Source organism: Chionomys nivalis, chromosome 14 (assembly GCF_950005125.1).
Source record: "Chionomys nivalis chromosome 14, mChiNiv1.1, whole genome shotgun sequence".
Classification (NCBI taxonomy): Eukaryota; Metazoa; Chordata; class Mammalia; order Rodentia; family Cricetidae; genus Chionomys; species Chionomys nivalis.
The window spans coordinates 16287084-16313320 of record NC_080099.1 but is presented as its reverse complement, the minus strand read 5'-3'; the positions used below and the strand labels follow the sequence as shown (position 1 = coordinate 16313320).

General features: G+C 41.7%; 1 protein-coding gene across 1 annotated transcript in view; it reads left to right on the top strand.

Annotated features, from left to right (window-relative positions):
• Nucleotides 1–473: 473 nt before the first annotated feature.
• Nucleotides 474–26237, top strand: part of Ccdc68 (coiled-coil domain containing 68) — a 34648-nt gene continuing 8884 nt past the window's right edge. Inside the window, exons 1-7 of the mRNA XM_057789103.1 lie at nucleotides 474–582; nucleotides 12609–12737; nucleotides 13846–13932; nucleotides 17018–17152; nucleotides 18441–18566; nucleotides 19069–19197; nucleotides 24266–24348. Coding sequence (XP_057645086.1) covers nucleotides 12621–12737; nucleotides 13846–13932; nucleotides 17018–17152; nucleotides 18441–18566; nucleotides 19069–19197; nucleotides 24266–24348 — 677 coding nt within the window. The 5' untranslated portion in view covers nucleotides 474–582; nucleotides 12609–12620. The remainder of the gene's footprint in view (nucleotides 583–12608; nucleotides 12738–13845; nucleotides 13933–17017; nucleotides 17153–18440; nucleotides 18567–19068; nucleotides 19198–24265; nucleotides 24349–26237) is intronic.

Sequence of the window (26237 nt, the reverse complement as noted above, 5' to 3'; positions counted from 1 at the left end):
CAGGATCTTGGGGCGGGGGTAACGATATTTGCTCAAAAACTAGCGACAATTGCAGAAAGTTGGGTTTTATTGATAGCAATGGACGTTGTTAATTTCATAGTTTTGATAAGACCACCTCTATGGAAGTGTGAACCTTGGCACTGGCTGAGGGATCAACGGAACTTTTCCTCCTAGTTTTGCAATTGTTCAGTTTCAGATCACCACCAAATAAAGTTTTATACACACACACACACACACACACACACACACACACACACACACACACACACGGTAAGTTTTTGGATTTAGGTGGTTGTAAAAACTTCACCAACGAGGGCCCTTGCTCTAGAACCTCTCTCCTGGGACAGGCCCCTTGGGGCGGTGATTTGTCTTTACGAGCACGCCTCCAAGGGATCGGAGAGCAGAGGCTCCTCCCAGGAGCCCGCCCAGCCCCGGACTCTGCCCTGGACGCCCTTTCTAACTGAGCTCTAGCTGCCCACAGTCGCCATCTGCACCAGCCGAGGACTGACCCTGGGCACACCCCCGGATCTCCCTCCCTGAGCTTCAGCAGCAGGCGGGGCCTTGTGCTGAGCGCCCTCCAAGGTAGGAGAGCCCCAGGCAGTTAGTTGCGGCTGCACCAGAGACGTGCCAGGTTGAGGGGACCCAGGTGACCCTGGAAGCGGGTCACGCGCGGAGCTCTGCGCCCTGGGACGTTTCCAGGAAAAGAGGGAAACAGTCTTAGAGAGGTGAAGAGGGTGGTTCTTCGAACCTTTCTATTCTGGGCTCGGATTTTCCTTTAGTTTCAAGGGAGAGAGAAAGTTGCCTTTCTCCTCCAAAGGAATCCACTCCAGGGCACACTCACCTGTTTATTTAGGCTGTTGTTATTTAATCCTTTAGTCCGAAACCCTGAGAGGCCTGTCTGCCTGTTTCAGTGACCCTGGAGAAACCTAGGAAAATGCTGCAAACTCATGGGAGCTGCAGTTTCTGCTTCCGCAATTTTTAACAGGAAAGCACCTGAACGAAGGTATCAATCATTTGTTTTGGCTGACTCGCGAGGAAGCTGCAGGTGCTTCAAGGGCATAGCCCACTGCTGAACTGTTTCTACTTTTCAGCCTAGATTTTAGACGGGCCCGAGACAGCTTTGCCAGCGAGTAAAACCACCTACAGAAGCAGTTTGGGTGCTAGAGTGGATCGTTGTGAATTTTGAGCCGCTTTGGGGAGGAAAAGAGTGAGCTTAAACTTCCGAGCAGAGAGCACGCCTCCAGTCCAGGACGTAGTGATGATGTTCTACCATCACGTCACAGCTGTTTCACTGGAAGGATGGAGACTCCCTGCTCCTTTCCCTTCGTGCTATATAAAAGTTAGCAGAATTAGAAACTTAGGAACGGCAAACAGAAAGTTTAGGAAGGGCAAAAGGTGATCTATCCTAGGGACGTTACCCCACATCATTAAATATTCAGCACTACTGAAGACTGGTTTTCCAGAAACATGAGCTTGCGGGAGTGTCAGGTGCGCACAATTGGTGCTGTTGTTCCCTTGTTGCTGGGCTGCCCTCCTCCCTCTGTCTCTCCATGCAGGGGGATGGGGAGGGAAAGGGAGGGAGCCCACGAATTTGTGTCTCAGGCAGGGAAGAGCACTGTATGACTCCTCACCTCCAGAAATAAAAAAAAGAAGGGAAATGGCCTAAGATCCAGGCAGATGTCTTAAGATTCTTAATTTGTTCTTTAAAATAAACATAGGCCCTCTTCGTTGACTTACTAATTGGGGCTACAACCTTAATAAGTCCACATAATATCCTCTTTGAGTTGGCTGTTTCAAATGTGTTCCAACAGGGGGCCTGGGATGCAACCCACATTTTGGCCAAAATGCTTAAAAATGTAAGCTGGATTTGGCCGAAGCTGTAAAAACATTTATTTCGGAAAATTGCTGATAGAAAAAGGATTTTCAAGAGAATTGAAAAGTGCTTAAAGTTGTAGGTTTATGTTTTTTTTTTTTAACTGAGACAGGTGCATCCAATTTAGATGATCGAAACATTTCATAACCACAAAAATATGCTGCAAACAACTTGCGGATTCATTCGGGTTGTACTCGCCAAACAGTATTTTGTGGTTGATTAATTTAATATCCTATTCAAATAAACTTGCGTTTTGCTAAGTGCAAAATCTGTCCTCTGCATGGGTTTGGAAAGCAAACGTTAGTAGGGTTGTTTATATACGTTCAGCTTTAGAAAACACTTTAAGCAATTGTGACATTGTGGACTGGATCATACATTCTTTAGGTCAGTATGATGTTCCTGCCTGGCATGGTGTTGCATGTTGAAGGCACAAGAAGACACAGTCCTGTCTGGTTATATAACGCTGGATCCCTCCAGAGCAGTATACGATCATATGTCAGGAAACATATCAACAACCACCTGTCAGTTTTGACATGGCTAAGAGAAACTTCATTCCAAAAGACATTTTCTTCACTGAGAATGAAACCCACAACTTGGAGAAGAACTCCATGCTGTTTGGGCCAATGCCATTCTACTTCTTATAGGTTTGGGGAAAACTTAGAAGTTATGAATTCTGGGTTTAATATTATCAACATGAAGTTATTGACCATAAAGAGTCAAACATTAGTTTGCTGAAAAATAACCAAAGATTAAATGTGTTTCTTTAGGTAGCAGTCATTCCAGAGGGAAAAATGAACATAAAATTTAAAATTTAAGAAACCCTATTCACACAATTATTTTCTCCTTTAAGTTAGAAGATCATAGAAATAATTATTGCAATTCTCCATGGAGGGCAAATCATCTATGTTCAAGTTATTCTTACCCTTATTCGGTTTCTGTGAAAGTGGCTTTATTGGAGGTGAAATTAAAATACTATAAATCATATCTGACTTACTGCAGAGCCGAAAATAAGCCTTGGGACTTAGTGGTAACAGGAAAGCATAGTACCAACTGAACTGCATCCCTACTACAATCTTTAATATGAGCATTACAAATTTATCAGCCCATTCCTGGTCAACAGTGGGATTTTCTGTGTGAAATTGTCTTGGAAATCCAGTAAGAATGTCCCAATGTTGCAAAAGCAAGGGGGTAACTTAGTTAGGACGCAGGAAGCTGACTGCTTTCTAGGCCCCCATTTACCTTGCTGTGTGTTGGGACAGTAGGTGCCTTCAGAGGAGGGTGATGCCTGCTGACTAAGGCTAAAAGTCTTTTCCATATTTGAGCTGAAACTCTGCTAGAGTTGATGGGTTCTGAGGATGAGAGAGAAGACAATATCTCAGTGTGTGCCTTTCTGTTGCTACTCAAAGATCGCACTGCAAAAAACATGGACAGTAAGATAGTTTGAGGTCTCCTTTTTTGGCAACTTAGAATGCAAGAGATTTTTTTTTTTTTTAAAACACCCTTCATTGAGGGCAAGATAAACTGAATCAAATAAGGTTATTTTCTGTGTTGAATGTATTCTCATATACAGCTCAGGACTTATTTCTGTTTGGAATGTTTAGAGGAGCCTCCTGCAGGTCCTCTGAGAGCCCCTGACTGTTTGATCTCGGTCACACCTTTTGCTTTTCCCACCTTGGCAAAGGTTTGAAAGGTCACAAAACAGGTGCTTTTGAAAAGTTTTGCAGTGGCAATCTCGTTTGTTCCCTATCCAGGATTCCACCTTCATCCTTTCCCCTACATGCACTTCAGGAATTAGGGTGGAAGCATCCTTCACGCTGTGTGGATCCACCAAGAGAAAGAACTCAACAGGCACTGAGCTGGGAGCACCTCATTATCTTCCTCCAGTTCCTCTGCATTGTTAAGATTGGCAGGAGGAAGTCCATAGTGTCATGCCTCTCTCTGGTATTTTTCTATTATCACTTGAGTCAAGGTAGAATGGTGTTTTGGGAAAGCCAGGCTTCTTCATTGTGCAGAAAGGAGCATAAATGGTAGCAGAAAGAAAGGTCTTGGCTGCTTCAGGCTCTGAACTGATTTTATAGTCATTGCTTCAATAGTCTGTGTGTAAAGGGCCTCAAGAAAAGTATCCAGAAGGGTCAGTATGCAAGGGTTGATGTTACAGGAGGAGTTGAAGCTTCATGGCCAAATTTAAATCTTACTGTAAATACTCATCTGCTTCTTGCAAAGTTCTCATATTTATTCCTGCTCTTTTATGTTAGTGCCCAGTTCTCATGATTAGCTTTCTCCCCCCCACTTACACTGAAAATAAGTATTTCTCAAACAATATATTCTGATTATAGTTTTCCCCTCCCCTTACTTCTCTTGTTCTCACCTCCACTCCCATCCGGATCCACACCCTTTTGTTTTTCTTCGGAAAACAAACAGGCATCTAAGAAATAATAACAAAATGAAAGAAGATAAAATAAAAGCAAAATAAATAGGTCAAAACAAACAGAAGAAAAACCCTAAGAAAAAGCGCAAGACACACATATAAATGCAGAGACACACACATTCATATGTATGACTTCCCATAAAAGCACAAAAGTGGAAGCTATAATATATATGCAAAAGGCCAGTAAGGTTTAAAAAAGAAAAGAAAAGAACCTGACAAGGGGGGTTGAAAAGGTTCAAGGGAAGGAGAGAGAGAGAGAGAGAGAGAGAGAGAGAGAGAGAGAGAGAGAGAGAGAGAGAGAGAGAGAAGGAGTGAGGGAGGGAAAAAGAAAGGAAGGAAGAAAAAGGTGGGCTGTGAAACTGAACAAAAATTTAATAGAAGGGATGCAAATGGCAAGAAAACACTAAGAGTTTTCAATACCCTCAGCTGTCTGGATGAAAAGTTAAACTGCTCTAGAATTCTCCTTCTGTCCATTCAGAAAGACTTTCATCAGGAGGACCAATGTCAGCGAGAGCTGCGTAGATGTGGAGGTAGAGGGAAGGGGAACTCATGTGGCATTGGTGGGACCATAAACTAGTGGCGGTCACTTTGGAAATTAGTACAGAGGTGTCTTGGAAGCTAAAAAATAGAACTGCCATGTAACCTAGCAATACCACCCCTAGGTGTATACCCAGCAGACTTTGTGACCTGCTACTAAGATTCTTGCCTTCGGTGTTCATTGCTGTGGTGTTCACAGTAGTTAGAAATGGAACCAACTAGATGCTCATCAACAGAGGGATGGATGAAAAGTGGTTTATACATAAATACAGTATCACCCGGCTACAAAGAAAAGTGAAATGTGCCAATGGATGGCGGGAACTGAAAACATTTATTTTGAATGAGGTCACTCGGGTTCAGAAAGACAACTGTTTTATGTTTTGCCTCACATGTGGATTCTAATTTCAAATGTTTTGTTGTGGGTATTTAACGTGGAGTCCAAATTGAAACCAGGAAACTAGAAAAGGTACTTTTTCTGTGGGAAAGGGACAAATTAAGGAAGAGAGGATAATAGATTATAAATAGAACAAAAGGAGAATACTAGGGGCAGAGAGGCTTAAGCTGGTAGAGGCCTGTGAGTATAATGACAAGCAGTTCCTATGATACATATATATTATATAGTATGTTGTGCTTACAGTAACAATAAAGAAATACCTATATTCTGTATCTAGGAGTTTTCTCTAGGACTTACACATCCTACAAACCTGTGCATGTGTACTGAAGAATAAACACATGGTTGGACACAATTAACCCTTCCTAAGAATATCATAGAGAAATGCTTGGAAGCAGAACATGGGTTCTGTGTTACATGCATGCCTTTAGTGGGCTGTGCTTCATTGTCAGGTAAACCCTGTCCCCTGAGGCTTATAGTCAGACACTGGATGTCACCATTGCGCTGTGAATGTCACAGAGCAGGTGTGCTACTTAGTATTCCAGGCATAAACATTCTCTTCAGGACTTGGAGATATGCAGCCCCCTCCCCCGACAATCTGTTCATCCTGTAGGACTTTTCTTCTAAGTTATTTTACAGTTTAGCCAGTGTCAAAGCACACATATATCCTACTTATCAAAACCAAACAACATTGTTAGATTGTTAGTGCCGAGCCAAAACTCTGAAACCTGAAAACTCAGAAAAATGTGGCAAAACCAGTTGGGGCTCCTGCTTACAGAACACTGTAATTGACTGGATGATCTTGCCTAAGAATCTGCTACAAGAGTATGTAATTGGCCCCAGAATTGGTGAGGAAGTTGAAAAACTAAGTTTGGAAATTGGGAGGGCCCCTGTGAGACTCATTCTACAAGATTAGGACTGGAAAAGAGCAAGTAGGATTCCTTTGGGGGACCAATGGTCACCATTACTTCCTGCTTCTTTCTCAGTGGGTTTGTGAGGGGATTTTTTTTTCAAGACTTGGGCAAAATGAAAATGATAATTCCATCAATCTGGGGGGAGCTGGTCTGTGCTGTCTGCCTTGGTGCTCTCAGAACCAGCTCAGGCAAATGTGCCTTGCCATTTCTCGCCCGCCCCCCCATCTCTAGAACCCGCTTCTCCAGTTAGTCATGGGTTTTTCTGTGTTCCAGACTTTTCTTCAGTGGTACCTCCCTAGGTTGACTTCCTTTATGTTTATTTGGACATCACCTCCTTTCATCCTGCTCCCCAAGTCTGCTTTATTCTTTCCACTGCCCTCCCACATATTTATATCTTCTGCTCTGCGTCTCTTGCTGAACTCTAAGTTCTATGTAGCAGTCTTCAGAGGCTGACCCTGCAGACACAGCATCTACCACAGCAAAGTTCAGGGAATATCTACTACCAGAAAGGATAAACCAACAGGTAAAGAAAAGAAATGCCTTTATTAACGTTTCTTGACTATAAATAGCCCTGTATTAGATTCCTATAGCAGCTCTAGCTTAGAGCCACCAGTTGAGAGGCTTAAACAGAAATTTGTCATCTTGGAGTTGTGTTGTTTAGAAGACAAGACCAAGGCATTTGCAGGTTAGATCTGTTTGAGAACATGGAACAGAGTCTGTTGCAGGCCTCCCTTTAGGCTGCTAGAGGCTTGAGGCAAATCCGTGGTGCTTCTTGGCTGGTAGAAGCATCTTTCCATGTGTGCCTTCATCTTCTCATGGCCTTGTCCTAATGAGTCCATCTCTAAGCCCGCCTTACATATAAAGGTATCTGCAACTGGACAGAAGATCGGTGCTGCTCCTGCGTCAGGTCGTTTCTGCTTAATCTTACTATACACACAATTACCCTATCAAAGAATGTCATGTTCTGAGACACGGGGGCCTAGAAATTCAGCCTGGAAATTTGTGGTCATGGTTAGATCTGAAGCAAAGCCTTGTATGCACTTATTTCATACTCTCTCAGCTCTTTCGGGTCTTTAAACTGCGAAGTGTGTTTTAATTGCATCATCCTGGTCCAGTGGTATGTTGGTTTATCTCACAGAAAACGATGCACCCCACTATGTCTGCTTTGCTGTGTAGACTGTAAGCTATTAATAGCATCATCATTTGAAAATGTTGACAAACTATCAATTCTTTAGTAATAAGGAATGGCTGCTGTAATTTGCTAGTTTCAAAATGCATAGCCCAGCTCACAATGCAGACTATTTCCAATGTTGCCTGATTTTTCCCCACTATGGGAACAAAACCACTCAGACTGCTCTTCAACTTTAATTATGGATAAGTGTCTCATATTTTATTTACTCATTTGACAAACATGTGTAAATCATGTATTACGTATTATACGTGCTAAGCGATTGACAAATATTAACTCCCAAACTATCCCGTCAATTTTTATTATTAATAGTTAATATTACTCAAATTTTACCATAAAAGAAACTGAGTCCCTGAGCCATAAAGGAGCACCCATGCCGAGTATCTCCTGGTGGTGTGGTCATGTATCCATGGCCTGGATGTAATCATGGACCAGGAAGCTAGGAGAGCTCCCTCTAGCCACAGAACCCCTTTTATTCACTGAAAGCTCTAGGGAAGACACTGTATGGTAAGACAAAGCAATGCTGCTTTGGCTGAAGAGGAGGGGCAGGAGCACTATCTGCCCAGTACCCCATCCCCACCCCCACTGCCTTGTTTACAAGGCCTGATACAGGAAATACCTCCTCTTGGCATGGTGCCACATGGAAGCTGTCTTCAATCCATCCTAGCATAAAACAAATAAAGCCTTTCCTCACTTTAATTAACTGATTGTGTTTTATTTTGAAAATTTTATCTGTCTAATCTACTTCTGGCTGAAATAAAATGCTAACATGGATTTTCCCCAGGCTGATAATGCCATATGGCTGTTTGGACTTTGCTGTGCACTACCCCCCCTCCTGCCCCCATCTTGAATTTCTTTATTTTGCTCAGGGACTGTAGGCACAAAAGTTTTCTGAATCAAAGAGAAATGGAACTTAATTTCATACAGCTACTGTTGGATGTAAAGCTTTCAACCCCAGGAGTCTGTGTACCTCCCCGTCATGGGTGGCTCATCTTCTGTGGTTATTAGGGATATAAATGCAGTAACATTGATGTTTACAGCCCATTGGTCCATTGAGTACCTTCTTCCCCCGGCCACTAACTACAACCCATTTGCTCTCAGGGTTGTACCCCTTATTTTACCTATATAGAAATTCAGGCTAAATTTTTATGTAACTTTTACAAGTAGTAAGCAGGGAGGTTGGTGTTTTTGAAAGAAAGTCACTGAGGATCACTTACCCGGGATTAAGGAAAAGATGTCAATGTTATCAGAAATGAAAGGCAGAGAAGAAAATATATTTTGGGGTCTCTGACATGGGCCCAATGCGATTGTGAGATTAGGAAAGATGAAGAAAGCAGGGGGCATTTTTTTCTGATGACTCAATTTTAGTGATGTAATGTATGTACACAATGTATCCCATGCACACCATACAATACAATGCATCCCAAGCACACAATGCATCCCAAGCACACAATACTACCCATGCACACACTGCATCCATGCACACAATACATCCCAAGCACACAATACTACCCACGCACACACTGCATCCATGCACACACTGCATCCCATGCACACAATACATCCCATGCACACAATGCATCCCATGCACACAGTGCAGCCCATATGAAAAAGGAAAATGAAAGTAACTCAGTAAGGTTGTGGAGACACGAGCTGCAGTGGCGAAAAGAGCTCAGCCCAAGCTGTGTGGTGGCTTTGCTTGCATCCAATTCCTGCTGCCACAGTCCCTCTTCCCTGCCCTCCCATAACCTCTTTCTCCTTCTGGAAATGAACAGATAGCAAGTATTTTAGTTTTGCTTGTTGTGTACTGCTTCTGTGGTAATGTTCACCTATGCTGTTGTAGGGCCAAAGTTTCAGAAAGGGAGCAGGAAAGGGGGTGATTAATAACCTTTAAAGATTCGCTTCTACCCACCCACTTCTGCCAGCTATACCTCAGTGTCCAAAGCTTTTAGAGTCACCCCCAAACAGGCCCACCGGCCAGAGGAGCATGAACTTGAGTGCGTTACAGATTCAAGCCACATTTACTTTTCTGAATAAAGTACTCACGAATTTCGACTTCACATACATTTCACATTTTATGAAGTGATATACTTTTGAATTATTTGGGAGCCTTAAAAATATAAGAATAATCTTAACTTATCAGCTATGCAAGCAGAAGGGTACCAGACGGAAGGCAAAAGTACAGATTGCCGACCACCTTCTTCAAGTTTCTGAACACATTGCTTATTGTCTCCAAGGGGTTTTATTTTTCTTTGAGTATTCAAGTCTTGTTGTGGACCAAGTCCCTAATCCTGGAAGCGACTTCAGAAGCCCAAGAGAGGGAAGTACCTCCATGTCGTTCCACACAGCAGACTTGTGGGGTTGATGCTGCCAAATTGAGTTCTGCTAAAACAAAAGAGAACCGTTGCTGCCTTCTGAGAGGATTTGCAATAAAATGGAAAATTCTTGGCATGCCCTGTCAATTTCATTGAAGATTAAAGGATAAACTCAGGGCTTTGTGGCTTCCCTGGAGACAATCTTTCTTCAAGGTGGTACGGACCAATATAAAAATCCTCTCTGCCTTTTAGCAGCATGGGTCCTTGCTAGATTTAAGCATTTTGTTGTTTCTTTCTAGGGAAGACAGTCTGAATGGGATGGAAGTGCCCTTACACTTGGGATGAAAAAGACTAGGGTTTGAGTTTTGCCTCTCTTAGTTTTATTGTGATCTTGGGTAAATTGGCATCACTATGGGAGTCTTAAGTTCCTAATCTGTAGAGAAGTTTTTAATAATTTTACACTCAGATTATACACTCAAATTTTAATTGTAGCTTGTTTTCTATTGGCTAGTTTTCTCACCACTGTGACAAGGTGCCTGAGACCCAACTTAAGGAGGGTAGATTTACCTTGTCCCAGACATTTGGAAGGGTAGCCCTGTAGTTGCACCCTGAGGTAGAGTTTTTCCGCTTAGAGGCCAGACCAGGAGGTGGAGCATTGGAGCAGAAGCAAGGCCTGGCTAGAGCCTTTCAGTGACCCACCTCCTCCAGCCAAAGTCATTGAAAGGTTCTGTAAACTTCCAAATCACTACCAACAGCTGAGTGCCAAGTGTTTGAGCATGCAAACTTTTGAATAAGACATGAATGTCATCTTTCTCCAAACTCCATCTTCTCCATCTTTAATGTTTATTTCTCCATAACAGGTCCTAATGTCATTATTTTACCCACAAAATCCCAGCAAGTGTCACTAACAGACATAATTTTCTAAAAGGGTGTCTTAATTCTTTTAAGCTTAGAAACATAAGGGGTTCTTGTGTGTGTGTGTGTGTGTGTGTTTGTACATATGTGTGTGCCTGTCCATATTTGTGCAGGTGCATGGTTGTGTGCATGTGTGTGCATGTGTGTGCATGCATGTGGAGGGTAAAAAGACAACCTCTGCTGTTAGTTCTCAGGTATTTCCCACATTTTTTAAAATTAATTAATTAATTTTTCGGGACAATTTTTTTTAAATGGGCCCAACACTGACCAAATAGGCTGGTTTGGATGCCAATGAGTTTGAGGGATTTGCTTATTTCTTATTTCTGGAATGTTGGGGTTCCAAATGAGTGCCACCATGCCTGGCGTTTTCCCTTGGATTCAGTGGGGTTGATTTCAGTTCCTCTGTTTGTAAGGCAAGCACTTTACCAAATGAGCTACTTCTCAGAGTGTGATATTGGCTTTTTCCAGTCAATTTAAAAACAAAACAAAAACTACATATGCCTAGTGTGTTTAAGGCAGGATTCAAACATGATTCATATATTCTATTTGGTTATTTGTCTTTTAAGACTCTTTAAAATTTTTTTATTTTGTATGTGTTTGTGTATGCACCTGTGTGTCTGTAGAGCACAAGTATGCAGATGCCTGGGAAGGCCAGAAGAGGGAGTCAGATCTCCTGGGACCGAAGTTGTAGGTAGTTGTAAGCTGCTGTTGTGAATAAATTATCTAGATCCTCTTCAGAGTAGCAAGTGTTCTCAACACTGAGCCACCTCCCAGCCCCAAGATTTAATCTGTAGCAGACTTAGTTACAAGGATGCCTGAGGATTGAAGCCCTTCAAACAGTAATGTTCCTCATTACACTTTTTGCCCAGGGTTCTTAGCTGTGCTTGAGAATTCTTTTAAACCCATTTCTTTGACAGCAGTTACAAATGTGACATTTTCTAAGCCTGTTGATTCCTTTGATTTTATTAGCTGACATACCATAAAAACCACATTATTAACTATTTAGCTCCTGAAAAAATGGAGTCAATGTATTATTGACGTGACATGTGCTTGCTATGTCTCTTTCTTTCTTCTGCCTTTGTCCCATTTCCATCTAGTGGTTGGCTCAGCAGCCTGTGGGGGCTGGGGAGGATCGGGGAGACAACAAAGGCCATGGCAGTAGTAAGTTCTCACCTGCTATAAACGCAAGGATTTAGGATTTTTGATATCATTCTGGTCGTTACAGTCATTTAGGATGACTGCCATCCTTCATTCAAATAGTATTTGACCACCTGTCTTACTTTGTTTTATGGACTGTGTATCTTCAACCCAAAGTACCCCAAGAGGATTCAACTTTTCTTCAGGAGGACGTGATATCCAGATAGTGCAGCCTGTCCACCAGGAGTGCGACTGTTACTCTATTAGAACCCAGTCACTGTGTCTTCTCCTCCTTCCTTTTGTGTGATTGTATTCATATTCTTGTGTGTATGTTCATGTGTGTGTTTGAGTGTGTGTATGTTCGTGTCTGTTTGTGTGTATATGTGTATGTATGTTCGTGTGTGTTGGTATGTATATGTGTGTGTTCGTGTGTGTGAAGTCAGGATCTCACTCCGGAACCCAGGCTAGTCTGTAACCTACTTTGTCAAAGTTTTGAGTCAATATTTGTCTTCATTCATATTAGCCACCTTTTAAAAAAATGAGAAAATGTGATATTGTATATTCATTCTGTACCATATTTTTTAATTGCGTCATACATCCTAAAGAATATTACATAACAGCACTCTACTTACCAATACTGTTTGGATCTTTTCTCTGAGGGTCTTTTGATAAAGAGCTTTAATCAAGGTTCTTCAGGATATGCACACACAGTTTGATTTTAACTGTATTTCTGGTTCCACAGACATTTAGTAAGCACTTACATTATGCTATAATGTAAAGTGAATGAAACAGGGCCCCACTCTTGAGATTTTGCAGTCTAAGATGATACTGAACATTTGATAACAAGACTTTGATTATGACGGAACTCCTTTATGTCGTGTTGCTGAGCTGACTTATGTTTTCCTAAAGCCAGAATCCACAATGACAACTGTAACAGTGACCACAGAAGTTCCCCCAAGGCGTAAGACAGAAAACGACTCTGTCTTGTGTGCATCTTCATCAGCTCACATTCTTGAAGAAACAGAGTATGTGAGAAAGGTATGAGGGCCCGAGACGTCACCTGCGGGATGTGGTTGTTTATGATGGGCACCAGTATGGCTTTGTGTTCTCAGTCATGTAACATGTGGAAAGGGGCGACCTCACTTGACGTAGGATACTCGACTGCTTGGATTTAACAGGGCTAGCCATTTTTCTCTAGAATATAAACCTGTACCTACACAGGAAGCAAACTGATTTTCTCCACTCAGTAGAACTGAATAATGGCCAGGATGGTTCAGGGCACCCATCAGCATTTAATTCCCACCCCACCGTTCTCTGCTGGATTTCCTGCTGTTTTATAGCCTTCCCTGGTGGTTTCCTGAATGCGGATGCTGCCTCCCAAGTAGAAGTTTATGCTTCCTGCTGATGCTCACTCTCTTCCTTCACCTTGTTCCTGTGCGCAGCTCCAGTAGTGAGTGCCGGTGACCCCTCTGCAAGTGACTGCATTAAAAATGTGACTTCGGAGAAATCCACCGTGAAAAGAAGTGACAAAGGATAGTCACATAAACTGTTATAACAAATGGGAAAATTCTGACATTGGTAGTTTGTAATTTGTTCAGAACAGCTAATTAAATTACCTTGGACAGTCCAGTAATTCCACAGGTTAGCAAGACTGGCACTCAAATTTTATGCATAAATTTGTATGATCATGTCTTAGGGATTTTTGGTAGTAATTATTTAATAGCAATTATTTTGTGGTAATTACTATTATCATAATCATTTTGTAGTAATTACTATGTAGTAATTATTTTGTAATGATTACTAAGTAGTAATTATTTTATAGTAATTACAAAACACCAAATTAGTACTAAATTATAGATAAAAGTGAACAAAATGCACAGTTTTTAAGTACTAATTACTAAATTATTTTGTAGTATATATAATATTAGTTTGTCATATTTTAGGTTTAACTGGAAAGGAGATATAAATCCCAAACACCTATTTTCATTAATCTAAACAATATTAACCTAAATATAGTTTAGGTTGGATGCTAGTATTTAAATCTGACATCAGGATATACATGTAAATTAGGTGCCCTGATATAGAGAAATTAAATTGCACTTGGAGTTAAATGGCTTATAAAAAACTTAACTTTTTTTTAATCCAGATTCGAACTACCCTGGAAAAAATCCAAAATCACATGTTTAAAGATGAAGCAGGACAAGGCAATGCAAATTGCAAACGAGATGCAGAGGTAATAAATGCACCAAGACTCATTGCTTGCATTTTTCAGAAAATTAGCATAAAACCATATAGATTTCTATTCTACCAACTTTTCTTCCCACTATTCCTCTCTGAAGTTGAGTGATAAATATTTCATGCATGTCTAACCTCTAAGATATTAATGCTTATATGTATGACATGTAAATGAGGGAGAATTAGAAGACTCAGAACAGAATGTCCAGAAAGTGCTGGAATACTGCAAAATGAACATAATTATAAAGTATATGGGAAGACACTGGACCAAGGGGAATACACGGTAGCAACACGTTTCAGGGATGAAGGTGTAAGCTTACAAGTTTACTCCATGGGACACAGCAACTGACGGTTTGAATTGCTGATCTATAAACTTAGGCACCACGCTCTAATTTCAGTAGCATCTTTGTGTACTTGAGTTTGGACAAACTTCTTTTAGCTCATACTGTACCAAATTAAATACCATCAGAGCCAAGAGCATCTATGCCATTAGCATTACTGACTATAAACCGTGGTCACATATCACATGAGAAGGTAGTATGTGCTACATAAGTATAGTATGTCATCCTCAGTTTCTAATATAACATGGCTACTACTAAAGATTGTCTTAATTAATTGCTCCAGAGCTGAGCAAAAAGAGGGTGATATTGAGGTATGACAGAAAATTAAATAATAAAATTATTTAGCTCAATAAAAACAATTTATAAAAAGAAAAACTGAAAGAAAGCATGCAAGCAAGCAAGCAGGGAGGGAGGGATGGAAGGAGGAAGTGAGGGCAGGCTGAGGATATAACTATATATACTATATGCTTAATTTTTTGATTTTGTTTATTTTGGTTTTTTGTTTGTTTGTTTTTGAGACAAGGTTTGACTGTGTAGCACTGGCTGTCTTGGAACTCAACTGGTCTCAAACTCACAGAGATCCTACTGCCTCTGCCTTACAAGTGCTGAGATAAAAGGTATGTGCCATTACTTACTGCCAGCTTGTAGTTTTTATTTCTGGACTATAGATCATTTATCATAGAGGATAAATTATAAGTTTGGTCATTGAGCCATCTTAGACTCTAAATCTGGTCACAAGGTCATCTATGTAGGTGTAACGTTGGTGTCCTAGTTAACTTTAGTTTGAGACAGAAACGCCTACCAGAGGATTGCCCTGATCAGATTTAGCTATGTGGGATTACCTTGGTTCTTAATTGATGTACCAAGTCCCAGGCCAGGGTAACTGGAACCATTTGCTGGGAAGGTGCCACTGGATTGTAGAAGCAAGCTAACTTTGCTTGGATGTGTGAATGGGCCAGCATACGGTACTCCGCCACAGTTTCAAGCTCCCACACCGGACCCTTCACTGACTTCCCTCAATGATGGACCTGGAAGTTTACATAAATAAATTCTTCCATCTCCCAAGTTGCTTTTGATCAGTGTGACTTTCTCTCCCAGGAGTAAAAATCAAACTAGAACACTGGAATTTGTGAAGCTCTAATTTTACGTTTCTTCACTTCTATAAGGGAGCATAATGCTCTCTTCTCTCTGCAGGACCCAGGCATAGAAGTGTATGTAACTTTAAGGAGATGACATGGTGCACAATAGGTGCTTAGCAAGTAGATGCTGCTATCAAAACCACAGGGTAGGTGGAGTTGCATATAGTGTCTGTCTCTGCCATGAGATAAGGTGGACGGGCAGAAGTGCAGATGATAGTTAAGAAGCTGTGTCATGAGCTCTTGTACTTAACTTGCATAAGCACGGACCCCGCACCTCAGTTTCCACATCTGTGAAACTGCTGGGCTGAGGTGTTCTCTACTTTCCTCACACCTACACGTGTCCACGAGTCTCTGTAGATTTTTGTCCCAGGTGTATTTTCAGGTAGCTAGCTTTGCACAGCATTACACTTCGGTGGAATTCTAGTCTTGTAGGTAGAGAGGGCCCTCTTGTTCTTTCCGGCTGCCCGGCTAGCTTACACCCAAAATAACCACACAGAAACTATATTAATTAAATAACTGCTTGGCCCATTAGCTCTAGCTTCTTATTCCAAATTCTTACATCTTCATTTAACCCATTTCTATTAATCTGTGTATCACCACGAGGCTGTGGCTTACCAGGTAAGATTTCCGCCTGTCTTACTCTGGAGGAGGATCCATGGCATCTCTCACTCCACCCTCTTCCTCCCAGAATTCATTTCTGTCTTCCTCACACACCTAATTTCTGCCCTATCAACAGGCCAAGGCAGTTTCTTTATACATTAATGGAAATCACTGCACACAGAGGGGACTCCCACATCATAGTCTAGCATTTCAGATTAGAAATTCAACAGACTGTAGGGCCAGCCACTGGCAGTGGCACCAGGATTTACCCCCTACTGCTTGTACTGGCTCTTTGGATGGATACCTTTCTCAGCCTAGATATAGTAGGGAGGGCCTTGGACATTCCCCAAAGCAATGTTCCACTCTCCAAGGAATGGGTGGGGAAATACAGTGGGAGGTTAGGTGGAGGGAAGGAGAGAAGAGGAGGGAGTGGTAACTGGGATTGGTATTAAAATGAAAGAAAAAAGATTGTTTTCTTTTTAAATTAAAAAAAATTTACTATGAAGTTAAGGCAAGGAAACACCGTTAACATTGAATGCTAGCAGGTCCAATTCTGTTTAACCAAAATGTATTTATAGGTATGATTTTAACTAATCCAATGTCATGGTTATTGTTTGGTATATATAATATTTTTAATAATATAATTAAATCTGTAGAAAATAAAAAGGCATAGAGGGTGTTCTTCCAAGATTCTTTAAATTGGAATAGACACAGAAGCTGGCTCATTTGTCTAGAATTAATCATCAAAATTTGAGTTTCAAAGTGTTATTTTTTTGCTTGTTTGAATCCTTTTTGATTTATGTAGTGAATGATGATCATTCTTGCTAATGTTCGTAGAGGACAGGGGTGGCCTCTTTGGAGGAAATGTGTCACTGTGGGGACAGGCTTTGAGGTCTCACATGCTCAGGCTATGCCTAGTGTGGCACACAGTCTCCTTCTGATGCTTGTGTGTTCAGATATAGAACTCTCAGCTCCTTCTGATTTCTATGTTTCTTCATTTCAGCAATCTGGAAACCTTCAGAATGGCTCAGAGTCCACAACAGATCCCACTAGTTTGGATTTGCTCATGGAAAACATGAGAAGAAAAGACCAGCAGCTCCTAGAAATGAACAGAGAAAATGAAGTGTTAAAGATCAAGGTACAACTGGTTGGTGCTCATAAGCAGTTAGCATCCATAGGTCTATATTGGCTACGGGACACCAACTCATACCCATAAGCCTACAGTATTCAAACACATGGCCCACATGTTGGAATATTGTACAAATTAAATCCTACTGTTTTGTTTCGGAGACTAGTTTTAGTATTAATCTTTTGGAGGTCCGTGGGTGTGAAAATTCAGCTGTGCAAAAGTAGGAAGCTCCAGTAGTTTCCTGTGTGACATCATATCTATAACTAACAGTGCTAGAGTATATATTACGCCATTTATTAAGGGACGAGATCTCAGGCTAGATGCTTTTTACCATTATGCATTTTAAGATGATTTTGCATCTTTAAGAAATCATTTGAGCTAGGGAGATACCTTAATCAGCTAAGAGCTTGCTCTACAAACAAGAGTGTCTGAGTCAGAGCTGAGCACCAACCCAGAAAGCTATAGATGGACGTAGTGTTTGCAATCCCACTGCTCAGGAGGTGGAGGCAGGAGCATCCCTGGGACTGCTGATCACACATCCTAGCCTAATCTGTGAGTTTCAGGGCATACAAAAAAAAAAAAAAAACCCTCCATTTTAAGAAAAAAAAAAAGACAAAAGACACGATTGACATCTACCTGAGGAAGGACCTCCAAGGTGTACTTCTGACCTCCCTATGCATGTATGAACTTGCATTGGCACCCACACATATGTACACATGGGTACATGGTCACATACCCCCAAATCCAAATGACCAAATCAACCTGTATTATAAAATACCTCCTTAATTGTTTAATTAATCTATTGTTGAGTGGTTTGTATTTCCCCTTCTGGGTTTGTTTTACTTGTAGCCTCACAATGATTACCATGGGATGTAAATCTCAATAGCCACCCTTGATCATTTCCTTAGGTTGTATCCTTGAAAGATCGGTGCTTGTACTGCATTGTTTTGGCTAACAATTTCACAGTGCGGCATTTATTAGTATGTAATGAATGTCGGCAATAAGAGCATTGCACCTCTGTGTGCTGACAGTGTGCCATCTAGCTATGCAGAGCACTGGTGTGCACAATACTCAGGTCTGGCCTCACCATGGCAGATGCACGGCCATGGCCAATACCCTCCCAGAGACTTCTAGAAGTGATACTTCTCTGTTCCTCAACACTTCTCCCCCATAAATGATCTGTATGACTGCAAACTGTAATCAGGGACTGCTTTTAACTGACCGTAAAACTGTTCTCCTTTTAACTCTTTTTATTTTGTGATGTCAAAACATGCAGGGTGACTTTTATTTTTCCTAGCTGGAAGCTTCTCGAGAAGCAGGAGCCGCAGCTCTGAGGAATGTAGCCCAGAGATTATTTGACAACTACCAAACACATTCTGAAGACATGAAGAAGAGGCATGAGGACAGTAAGCGTTTACTTCAGGTACTAGTCCCAGCTGCGGTTCATGAGCTGCAGAAGTCAGCACCACCCAGCCATGAGTGGCCTGGTGATACACTGTGTGATTAGTGCTACCTACAGGAACAGGTATATGAGTCCTTCCATCAGGGGCTCAGCCCTAACCTGAGTGACCTGTCAAGAAGGCACGCCTGGTATTCTCAAGGGCAGATACATACTCATTTTTTACTGAGCCGTTTTTGAGCTCTGTTTTATATATGCGCACGTACATGCATGTGTACTACAGGTGGAAGTTGCCTGAAGTCCCCTCCCTATGGAGGACACTTCTTCCCTGTGACTGACCTTTACCCCCAGCTACAATGTAACAAGCAACCTTGGGATACAGTGGGGGCAATTACCCTGCTTTTAGAACATTTTCTGCTAAGAAAGAAAACACTTTTAACTGGATAAATGAGATGTTGTTATATTTTGTAATAGATAAAAGTAAAGCAAAAGTCTAGCAAACTGTTTTTTGTTTTTCTGACCCCAGATCAACAATCTTGAAAAAGAGCAGATGTTAAAGCAACGTGTTGAAAATCTGAGTCAACTTTCAGAAAAACTTGAAGAAAAACACGGTCAAATCATAGGACTGGAGAACCGCGTACAGAGGATGGAAAACGTAAGTCCCTGGAAAGGCAGAGATGTTTCATCTTGACACTATCATATCAGGGGGTGTGGAATGACGTGCTTGCAAGTCTTCCTAGGCACGTGGGTTTGTGCACAGTGCTACACAATTCTGCTTTTCCCCTTAGACATTTCATGTGACCTGCTCAGTAGCAATTGGCTGGCCTGATTTCTCCTTGTAGTCGATGTTTGTATTCGGTGGTCTATGAATGAAATAATGGGTTAGGTCACAGAGCAGTCTTGTTAGGAGCAATAACAGAGTGGAATCCCTGTAATCTAACATTTATTAGAATCATAATATATCAATAAATTAGAGTTTAATAAGTCTTGATACATTCAAGTCAGTATAATATTCTTTATTTTTTTTTATATTTTTATTTTTATCATCCCATGGCTGCTTGGGGTTTATAAGAAAAAGTGGCTACAAAATATGTGATAAATAACCTGTGGACATTAGAACTCCCTTTGGTCTATTTAGGGAAAAACAGTGGTAAGCATAACTGTGAAAGTCTCATGGAATAGCTTCTAGTGGTTAGCACTCCAAATACCAACAAAACTGACATAAATTTAAGTATGTGCTTTCCTATTCTGAATTCAGATAAAATAAGAAATATCATCTTTTACTAGCCATACAAATGGGCATCGGAAGAACTAAACTGAGAGTGGACAAGAGTATAATCTTAGGCTTCTAGTAAATTACGTCTTCTTCATCCTCTCTCTCATTGTATTACTGAATTGGCCCCTTATCTACTCAGTATCCACTCGTTTGAGTTTTCCGAGGCCTTTGTCAGTAGGGAACTTTCACTTACTGGGTATAACCTCTCAGTACTATGCAGGTTTCCCAATGATGTACAATTCGATAACACTGTGACTCTTAGATCTGTAGTCCACATGAAGGTTGTGTGAGGAGATCAGAACCATGAACACAAACATAACAGTTCCAAAGAATAATAGCATTCATCTTCATCTTTGTTCTACCCTGGGCCACTGTTGTCTTTCCCAGAATCCCCAAATCACCCTTGGCAGTTTGCTTACCCCAGCCTTCTAGTTTATGACTTATGGAAAAGCTGTAGCATTTGTTGAGGGTCTGATAGTGTCAGAATATTTTATACTGCTGTAGATTGTCTGAGGAACTAAGAAAGCTCCGTGTATATTTGCATCGATTTCTCTAAAGCAACTAGAATTATGGAGCCAAGCTACTGATTAGCCAACTTGAAATGGGAAACAAAATTGTAATCAACATCTCTAAAACCCAACGTGAGGTTAGTGGTTACCGGTGGGTGCTGAAATATAAGAAAAGAACAGTGGAAGAAAGCTCCCTTTCCGAGCAATTCCGAGAGTTACAGTACTAGACGCAGGCTCTGGTCAGACTCCTTGGTGTGTCTATTCTACTGTTATTTCAAGATACTGAGCACCTGCCCTGTGATGCACGCAGCCAGGCACAGGAGTAAGCTGATATTTGTGAGTGAACTGAAAATAACCATCGTTTATGATGATTACAAGGTATATAGCTGGATTATGCTAAGTGTAAGGAACTTTCCAGTTCTCTTGCTTTTAATTCTCATGAGGGTCCAGTGGGGAAGCTGAAAGCCCATGTAAGGCAGGGCAGTGGGTCCAGGAGCACTGGCACTGGCTTGTAACTGAGTCTCTTGTAAAGGTCTGTGACACAGTAACTAGATAGGATGCCGTGCTCAGCAAAGCCACGAGACAGTCTTCTAAAGTTTATTCTATAAAATCTGTTCAGTAACAGCTAAGAGTCTCTCTGGTTAGTGGAGGTGAGTGGGGATTGAACAGAGGAGCAATGTGCAAGGCTGTTGTTTTAAAACACATTTAGCTCAATGCTATTTCATATTTTCCAAACAAGTGTGGAAATAAATCAAATAAGCAGCAAATCTTGGCGACGCCTTCTTCGGCTCAGCAGCTAACGAAAGAGCGGGCTGTATGGACGTTTCTCGGGTGGGGAATGCACATAGGAAAAAGGAGAGTGTGCTGAGCCTTCTGTATTAATGGGGGCAGATGCAAGTTCAAGACGGAAGTGGAGATGTAAAGTCCACCTCCTCAGGAAGGGTGATAAATACTGCCCTGGCATTGGCTGCTCCCCGAGAAGGGTTCATTTGCTACTCACTTGAGCAAGGCCTTGCTCCAATAAATGGCCATTAGTGCTGCGAGGTCTGGTAATGAAGACATTACTTAAAACCTCCGCCATCTGTCCCACTTTAATCAGGAATGCGGCGAGAATGAATTCCGAACACACAGCAAGAAACTAGCAGAAACGCCCTGTAAGAGCATTTTAGCACGGCATATGTTCCTTTTGCCAGCAGTGCGATTCTGTTGGTTCACATTTGTTTGCGCGTGTCATTGATTTGGCCCCACTAGAATCTAAGGGCTCAAAAGGCACTTCGGAGACCCGCTACTTCCTCGTCGTTGTTTAAGAAATGAGATCGGAGCAAACAAGAAACCATTCCAGAATCTCCCATTTCTGTTTATAAGCCTTCCTATTACATCCACCTGTTTTCTAATGTTAGATTAAGAATGTGTTCTGGGGTCAAAGGGCTGAGTGGGTAAAGGAGCCCACCGCCAGGCATACCAACCTGAGTCAGAGCCCTGAGACCCATACGATAGAAGGAGAGAACTCATTCCCACAGCCTGTCCTCTGGCATCTGCATGCATGCTGTGGTACACACACACACACACACACACACACACACACACACACACACAGAGAGAGAGAGAGAGAGAGAGAGAGAGAGAGAATCATTTTTTAAAAGATCATATTCTGGGTTGTTAAGACATTCATGTGGTAACATTTACCATGTCATAAATCACATCAGTCCACTTTGATCAACTGTGAAGGGAGATCCTGAACCCTCAGAGACAGATACCCACAGTGTGGAAAAGAAGCGTGTGCTAGGCAAGCGCAGTGTCATGCATTGCCCAGGAGGAGCTCATGAAGGAGCCTGTGGCATACTCAGGAACCCTGGCTAAGGTAGAACGCATTCTTGTTAGCTGCTCCGTCTCTGACCCTGGCTGTGAGCCTCCGTTAATCAAGAGAATATTCACATGTTCTCTGCACCCCACAGATTCATAGTGTGTGGTCTGTGGCAGTGTTTCCCTGAGAAAGAAGACACCAACATCAGCCTCAAGGTACATCTGCTGTCCCTCAGGACTTATTTGAAAACACTTAAGGTGAACACAGAATAGGCTAATATGGAATCATTTCTATGAGGCAAAATTGCTCTAAGAAAATAATCAAAATAAGTCAGCATAATTAAAAGTAGTAACTCACATGGGATATAAAGTAATTGGTACCTTTAAATTGGTGTGTATTGAAGTCCAGCTCTCCACCAGGGAAGCAAGAAGGACTCTCATCCCACACATATGGTCTGCACCCTGTTTATTCCATTTTAACTTCATTTTATGGATATTCATAAAGTTAAAAATATGGCTCATACAAACAGATAATGAATACATTTTAAAGTTAAATTTATTGTTAATTTGGGAATCAATATGTTAGTAAAATTAATTTAATAAAGTATTTATAAGTATTGGGTAAGGTGGCACAAAATACAGGGTTGTGTTCCCACTCTAGGTGTATCTAGTTAATATTCTTAAGACAAGTAAACTATAACCTTTAGGACTATCTTTTCTATCTAATGGAAATCTATAACTTAAATCTGATACGGAAGATTCCCACCTATCATTCAACACTAGGGAGACCAAGGCAAGAGGATCATGAGTTTAAAGCCAGTTTTGGCTACCGTGTGACTTCAGAGCTAGTCCGTATACCATAAGAGTCCTGCTCTCAAAAATAAAACGAAATGAAACAAAAATCTTTAGAGAATTGGGGTTCTAATCAATAAAAAAGTAAAACAAGCAAATTGTCTGGAACTGTTAAGTAATTGTTGGATACCATTACTGAACAGTGTCTCAGCATGCCACTAAAGCTTCATGCTACAGATTGCTTTTATTTCAAGTTTTGGTTAATGTTTCTTTACACTGATAAGGTCCAGAGAGGTTGAAAACCTTGGACAAAGCTTCAAAAACCAGATCAGCGTATGGCATGAGCTTCCTGGTTTCGGCTGTACGGGGCGGGGTCCATTTATGTGTTGTGGCAGGCAGTAATTTTGAACGGTGTTGTGCATGTTTTGAGACATTTCCAGTCAGGACTGCCCATGCTGTCAATGCCGTTTTTGCCTCATTGCAGCCTTTCCTGGTTCCCCCAACTTGGCACTAACCAGCAGTGCAAACACTGCTTACCCACGCCTGGGCTTTCCTGAAGTTGTCACTTTTCCTGTGAGATGAGCAGTTGGGTTTAATAATTAAATCACCCTAATTTAAAAGATAGTCCTTCGCAGTCTTAGAGTTTCTCTGGGTTCCTCATTAGGAAGCAGTTCCAGCATTTGTGGCCTCCAGCCCTCATTAGGCGTCCATTTACCTGTTAACTACACGGTGGCAGATTCTGTGAGAGCAGGTGGACACGTCACCGTGTGTGCCGTGGTGTCCTTGGATACAAACCGCTCTCCTAAGGTGCTGAAGAGGCAGGTGCGGCATTAAGGGAATTCACATCAAGCGAGGCCATGCAGGCTTCTTCCTCCAGATGGCACAGGCAAGGTGGGTGGGCGAGGTGGCGCTGCAAGGGCTCCACTTTGGCCGTGGGCTGGAGAAAGAGCAGGCTTTGCCATTCAAACTAAAGGAGGGAATCATGAAGACATTTATTTTGAACAAGAAGTCGTGCAGCCCGGGCTGATCTTGAACTTGCAATGTTGCACCGCAGCTGGTCCTGAACACCTGATCCTCCTGCCTCTACCTCCAAAGTATAAGGATTAACCACACACACCACCATGCCCATCTTAAACATTGTTCACGACACGGCTCTGATTTGCTCCTACAGCACAAAGAGCATTGCCTGGCCAGGCTTCTCGGTGACGCATTGCAATTGCTCAGATGAGATGAGCTCTGAGGCGCAGACTATATTTCCAGTATCATGAGACACAGCTATTGTGAACAGTTTGCAAGCACACACACATACACACAAACAAAAGCTGTATCTTGTTTTCTTCTAGGAAAAGAAAACACTCCTAGAGAGAAAATCGTGTTTGGAAAGCAAGCTGCTGCAGCTCAAGTCCAAGGACGCACATTCGAAAAGGTTTGAAAATCTACCTCCTAAAAAGACAGTTTCCTGTAGCTTTCCTGTTCGTGGCTGTGCTGGGCTGTAGGCAGGTGGGACTTAGACTTCTAGAGGGAACAGAGAGAGTAGGGCAGATGCAGGGAGAAAGGATGTCAAGTTTCCAGGATTAATAGACGTGCATCCCATTTTCTATTTATGAGGGATCAGGGGCCGGAGTACAGGAGGGTCCTGGAGACCCACTTGGAGAGTTCATTCTTCTGAAGCATGAGGCTGCTACTTCTCCACTCACTCAGAGTTGCTGGTACATCTTTATCCTCTGTGCTTTCATCTTTGAGAAAGCGTCTCTTCCACAGCCTACATCAGACTGGCTAGTCTTCAGGTGAAACTCTTAGAGCCTGGCACTCGTCCAACTCCATAGGAAATGAAAGAAACAGTATGGAAAGCAGCCTTAGTTTGTTGGGGTGGCTTGGTCATATTCATCATTTTCAACCTGATATGTCTTAGTCTCTACCCAGGAGGCAGGACAGCTTATGGTTGTCACGGCAGCTGTGCTGCTGGAATGTCAGGTCCCGATCCATCTCATGTTTCGCTAGATTGTCCCTTTCCTTTTGATTCTAAACTCACTATAGTCCTGGTGTGTTCTGAGTTCAAGATAACACATAACCCTATTTCAGCTTCTTACTTCAACTATCAAGGACTTAGGTCTCTAGGTTATTAGGCACTATTATGAGCATCCAGGGGACAAATTTTCATTGTCCTTTGTAATATCATATAGACACAGACATCCTTACTCCTTTATCTTTTGACTTCCCCCTATTTCTCATTTTTTTCTTTTGATACCTATCTTTTACTGTCTGTTGTTATACTTTGTGCTTCCTGGTGGGCTGGTAACTATGCATTTTGGGGCACTTATGGCAATGGCCAGATACAGGCTGAACTTTAAGTTGCACACACATATTTGAATAATCTGTCATACTAATCTGTTATTTTTCCTTTCTTCCTCACTGTGAATAAACATAGAACCCAAGGGAGCAGACATATGTTAGCTGTGTGTCACTGTCCGTCTTGGTAAAGAAGGACATACAGACAGAGAGCAGCTTGGACCCTGGCAGCACTTACAGATTGTCTCCAGTTAAGTTTATTTTCAGTCTTTCTCTTTCCTCCCTTTTCTCTTTTTTTCTTTCCTCCCTTTGCTCTCAAATGTAAAGATCTTTCTCATGTAACCGAACTATGGACTTACACAGTGTTCCTTCCTTTCAGAGTCCAGGTAGTCTGAGTTTGAGGGTTTCCTTTTTGTTTGTTTAAGACAATAATAGGTGTCTGGTTTGACTTCGAAGCAACCTGACCTTTCATTTTAATCTGCTGTATATGAGCAATGCATAGGGAATTCTCAAAGGTAGTTTTGAGGAAGCTTTGGAAATTTCTTGGGGAAATCATGTGCTGTGTTTCTAGAAAGGAACTGGACATTCAGTCTTACCGCATTTCCAGGCTGAAGACATCTCAAGCACCCATCTTCCTTCTAACCTTTCCTGAGCTGTGAGAGGAAGCATCGTTCACATTACTGAGTGACAGCAAGAGGGAAATCAGTATGAGTGGAACTCTTAAGTTGAAGCACTAAAAGCTTGGTGGTAAATGCACCACAAATATGAGATATTTTTCTTAGTCTGAGGTTAGATAGACATAAGGAAAATACAGAGAAGAACAGAGTACTTTCTTAAAAGTAAGATATTGTTGGTGCTCTCATCTTGGTAGGGTATTTTGCAGCTTACAGAGTAACCACCTTTGCATGAATGGAATCTTTCTAGTAGCTCTTCAAGGACAACCTCTGCACTCTGAAATGTGTAGCTCCTCAGAAGATGCCACGCTGGTCTGGTTTCAGTATTCCCATATATAGCAGAGCCTTGCAT